Source organism: Gaeumannomyces tritici (genome assembly GCF_000145635.1).
Source record: "Gaeumannomyces tritici R3-111a-1 unplaced genomic scaffold supercont2.62, whole genome shotgun sequence".
In the NCBI taxonomy this organism is placed as follows: domain Eukaryota; kingdom Fungi; phylum Ascomycota; class Sordariomycetes; order Magnaporthales; family Magnaporthaceae; genus Gaeumannomyces; species Gaeumannomyces tritici.
The window spans coordinates 1-5,468 of record NW_008804606.1 but is presented as its reverse complement, the minus strand read 5'-3'; the positions used below and the strand labels follow the sequence as shown (position 1 = coordinate 5,468).

The 5,468-nt window shown below is 33.7% G+C and overlaps 1 protein-coding gene across 1 annotated transcript; it reads left to right on the top strand.

Annotated features, from left to right (window-relative positions):
* Positions 1 to 556: 556 nt before the first annotated feature.
* Positions 557 to 1,246, top strand: GGTG_13838 (hypothetical protein; the record flags this gene model as incomplete). The annotated part of the gene is made up of 2 exons (XM_009231760.1): positions 557 to 750; positions 1,009 to 1,246. Coding segments are annotated over 2 exons (432 nt in total), but the record flags the coding sequence as incomplete, so codon positions are not given.
* Between the last annotated feature and the right edge of the window lie 4,222 nt (positions 1,247 to 5,468).

Genomic DNA, 5,468 nt, shown 5'->3' with positions numbered 1-5,468 from the left:
AAATTTATTGCGGGCGTTTAAAAAAAAGGCCCGGCGAAAAACCAAAAAATAAAAAACCAAAAATCGAAAAAAAAAAAGGATCGCTTCGAAATAAAAGCTTTATTGGGATATAAAAGGCTTTTGCAAAAACGAAAATACCTGGTTAAATAAATAAGTTACAACGAATTGGAAAATTCGTAAATTTTAAAAAAAATATTACGAAAAAGATTGTTTAAACGTATAAAGCAAATTTATTGGAAATAAATTTATAAAATAAGGAAAATACCGGACCTTAGCGGGTAAATACCTGGAAAGGACGGGGGTATTACAGGAAAAAAGTAACAAAGGCTAAAGGAATAGCCCAAAAAAATGTTTTAACGTGCCAAACCGGCTGGCTACCGGGAAAAAACGTAAAAAAACCCGTAAGCGGTTTGTAATAGCCGTAAAATATTATGCTTTATAAATAAAAAGTTAAATAAAAACGGTATAATACGGGGAACGCTTTAAATTAATGGTGCAATACATTTAAGTTTTAAAAGATATGCAAAGTGTAATACATTTTAAAAAGCCCGTAAAAAGCATATTGTTAAAAGCACGGGCGAAACCGCCCGGCAAAAAGCGGGGAGCGTTAAATGCACGGGCGAAACCGCCCGGTAAAAAAAAAGGAAGGGGGCGCTGGCAGCCAGCCGGGCACGGACCCTCCGGGGATATGCCGGCGAATTACCAATATTGCGGCCAAAGCATAACGGCAAAATTAAAAAATAAAATAAAGTTTAAATTGTACGAAGGCGCATAAAGCGCGGAAAATTTATAAAACCGATTTTGCGTGCCCGAAAAGGTACGAAAAAGGGAAAGGTTAAAAAAGGAACAATTTTTGTTGGCGATAGCACTTTTGGTAAAAAATTTACGGAAGCTTAATAAAAAAAATACCGTATCCGGCCCGTAACCCGGTAATTACCCGCTTTTGTACCGATTAACCTTTAACATATTGTTTTTTTTCTTTTTTACCTTTTTTATTTGGGGAGCAAGCCCGGGTAATTACCGGAAGGGATTAAGCAAGCTTAAAAAGGGCATTTGCGATTTCGTACCGCTTACAATAACGCCCGACGCTACGTCGAATACGTTGGAAAGGGCCGTTAAGCTACCGAAACAAAATACCAAAAAAGCCCCGCAAATTCCCGACGATTTCGAAAACCTTTTCGTAAAAAAGCTGCAAAAAATAAACGATGCGTTAAAAGCCCAAAGCAAGCGCGCCCGTTTAATTTAAAAAATTTAAAATAAAAGGTTAAAGCATGCGCATAAAGGTTTAAACGAAAATAAAAAAAATACTTTTAAATAACGGAAAGGTTTTACGTAAAGTAAAGTTACTTTTAAACCTTTTATGCTTAAAAAGTCGGCAATTTAGCAAAATATCGCCCATTATATTAGCAATTACAAATTTATTTTTAAAAGCAAAGGGAAACGTTACGGTAAGGACCGTATAAAGGTTTAAATAACCTTTAGCACTTTTAACCATCGTTAGCAAATACAATGAACAAAATATAAGCAAATGCATTACCCAAATACCGAGGTATCGTTTATTTGGGCCGATTTTTTGCAATAATTTTAAGCAAGGTCGAAAAACCCCGATTCGCGAATATAGCAAGCGATTAAAAAGCTTACGGGAAATACCGTTATTAAGCAAAAAAAGTACGAATCGTTTAAAGCGTTTCGGATTCGTTGGAATTTGGTAAAGGACGATTTTCCCGAATTAGCATTTAAATAAATAAAGATAATATTGCTTTTTAACCGGTTCCGCCCCAAAATCCAAAAACGGGTAATATTTAAAAGCTTTTTTTACATTATGGAAAAATTGCAAGCCAAAGCTTTTAAAACAAAAATAATATTGGAACCGTACAAAAAAATGCCGGGGAATACCGGTATTTTAACTTTTAAAAAGCCGGTTACTTGCTTTAAATGCGGGCAATTAAACCATATCGTTATAACATGCAAAATACGAACGGATAACCCGGAAACCCCGTTAGCTTTAGCAACCATATAAAAGGCGAAAAAAAAAAGGCCCGAAGTACAATGTTACGGGTATAAAAAGCTAGGCTATATCCGGCCGGCGTGCCCCAAAAAAAGCAAAATATTGTTACCCAATTTAATACCGCTATTTGGCCGTTTAAGTACCGGGGCTTAAAAATGCGCCCCGGCGGCCAAAACGCGCTAAAAAACCGAAATGTATTTACGGATTAACGGTCGCCGGGTAAAGTTAAAAGCGCTGGTTAACAATAAAAATAACGTTAATTTATTGCACAGCCGTTTTTTAATAAAAGCAAAAAAAATACCGGTGCCAAACGAAAGCCATTTAGCGTAATTCGATACCAAAAAATGCATGCTTACGCTAAAGGTAAAGGAATACAAAATTTAAGTAACGGATAGCTAGGGAATAACCCGAAAATTAATAGTATTTTACGTAATAATGCCCCGGGCCGGGTATAACATTACGTTAAGCATGCTTTAGCTTTAGCAAAAGGATATTAAAATCCGGTTTGGGGATATAAAGTAAAAGTTCCCGGTAATTATTAAAAAGGTTAAAGTAATTTTGTTGGAAATAGCTAAAAAATTAATCCAATTGGAACAAACGATAGCCGTATTAACGATTGCACGCCCGGAAACCCCGAAAAACCCCGGGGGAAAGCTAAAAGCTTTCCCGAAATGGGTTAAAAAAATGGTTGCAAAATATGCGCAGCTTTTTAAATCGAACCTTTTGCTAAAATATACAAATTAAAATTACGCAATCGAATTAAAAAAAAAAACGATGCCGCTTTACGGAAACATTTATTTTTTATTCGAAAAAAAATTAAAAACTTTTCGGGGATATTTCGATAAAGCTATAACGAAAGGTTGGATCCGGCATTTAATTAATTCCGCCGGCGCCGGGATTTTATTTATTTTAAAAAAGGATAGGAAGTTCCGTTTTTGTATCGATTACCAAAATTTTAATAAAATTACCAGGAAGAACCGGCTGGCATTCCCGTTAATTTACAAAATATTTAACCGGGTGTTCGAAAACCAGTACTTTACCAAATTGGATTTAAAAAACGCTTATTACAAAATACGGATCCAATAAAAAAACGAATGGAAAATTGCTTTCCGTTATAAATATGGACATTACGAATACTTAATAATGCTATTCGGCTTAACCAACGCACCGGCAACATTTTAAAGCTTTATTAATATAACATTTAAAAAATTAATTAATAGCATTTATATTATGTATTTGAACGATATCCTTATTTTTTCCAAAATACGGGAAGAGCACCGTAAAGCAGTAAAAACGGTGCTAAAATAATTCGAAAAGTACAAGCTTTACGTTAGCCCGGCTAAATACGAGTTCGAAACGAATAACATTAACTTTTTAAGTTTTAAAATAACCAAATTCGGGGTCGAAATTTTGCCGGATAAAGTTATTACAATTTAAAAATAAAGGATACCGGAAAGCATTAAAAACGTACAAATGTTTTTAGGCTTTACGGGATATTATCGGAAATTCGTAAAGGGTTACGCGAAAATTACTATGCTTTTAACGAACCTTTTTAGCAAAAACACCGTATTTTACTTAAAAAACGTTGCGAAAAAAGCTTTTTGCAAATTAAAATTATTATTTACGAAAGCTTCGGTATTAGTGCATTTCGACCTTTTAAAGCCGCTGTACGTACGGACCAACGCTTTGGCTTTTGCGATAAGGGCGGTACTGCTGCAGCTGCAAAACGGCCGGTAGCACCCGGTGGCTTACATGTTAAAAAAGCTGCAACAAAAAAAGTTGCGCTATGCAATTTTTAATTTAAAATTGCTAGCAATCGTAAAAGCTTTTAAAAAGTAACGGCATTATTTGGTTTATTTACAAAAAACTATTAAAATAATTACCAATTATTTAAACCATACCCATATTTTAACAAAAAAAAAGTAATAAAGCGCTAAGCAAAATAATTTAAGGATTTAGCAAAGTACGATTTTACAATTAAATGGAAGCTAAAATACCAAAACCTTGCGGATAATTTATTAAAACGTTTTTAAAATATGCCCGTAAATAAAAAAATTAATATGGCAAAGGAAAAATTCCGAAACGATTTATTAACCAAATTCCAAAAAATAGCTTACGTAAGGACGACCATTATTAAAAAGGATATTAAAATAATATTAAAGCGCATTTTTAAAGTATAAATAAAAAACGATTTCGTTTAAAGCGGTACCTAAAAAAACAAACTTAACGTTTGGAAAATTAGCAACGGTTTGTTTAAGCACAAAAAAAAATTTAAATTCCAAACTTAATACCGTTTAAACGAACAATGCTTTAAAAACAATACGATAACCCAACGAAAAATTACAAAAGCATAGCTAAAATTTTAAAAAAGTTTAAACGGTAGTTTAAATGGCCGGGTATGGCCAAAAACGTACGCAAATACGTACGAACGTATTAAATATGCCAGCAAATAAAGCCAAAAATACAAATACTTTACGAATTGCTAGCATTTTTACCCGTGCTTAACCGCCCGAAACAAAAGCTATCGATAAATTTTATCGGAAAATTTTTAACGTCGGTAAATGGAACCGGCAAAAAGCGCAACGCAATATTAATAATGGTCGACCGGTTTACCAAGTATAACTTTTTTATCCCAACGTTTACAAAATTAACCAATAAAAAATTGGGAAACTTTTTATTTACATACGTTTAAAAATTATTAAAAACGCCCGAAAGGATTATATCGAACCGAAATAAGCTATTTATAAACGGGTTTTAAATAATTTTCGCCGGATATTTAAAAATTGCAAAAAGGTTATCGATAGCATATTATTTTTAAACCGACGGGCAAACGGAACGAACAAACCAAACAGTAAAGCATTACTTTCGGTGCTTTTGCTGCGAAAAGCAAAACGATTAGGCGTTGCTATTGCATTTAACAACGTAAGTGCACAATACAAACGTGCATTTGGGGTTGCAAAAAAACCCCGGCGTTTTTGCTAATAAGGTTTTACTTACGAAAGCTTTATAACCTTCGGGTAATTAAAAAAAAACCTTCGGTAACGGCCGAAATTAAAGCGGAAATTTTGGAAGCAATTAAAAAGCAAGCCAAAAAATTGCTAAAAAAAGCGAATAATACGTACAAAAAATATTATAATAAAGGTAGGACCTTAATGCTTTTCGGGGTAAGCAATTGGGTATTGCTAAATACGGCGAATATTAAAATAAAAAGGCCGTTAAAAAAGCTATCGGACAAATGGTTAAAACCCTTTCAAATTTTAAAAATAATTGGGTTAGCCGGTTTGGCGTTCCGGTTAAAGCTTCCGGTAAATTACCGGATATATAACGTATTCCCGGCAAATTTATTGCGGGCGTTTAAAAAAAAGCCCGGCAAAAAACCAAAAAATAAAAACCAAAAATACGAAAAAAGGAAAAAGGAATTAGCTTCGAAGTAAAAGACTTTGTCTAAAATAATAAAAGG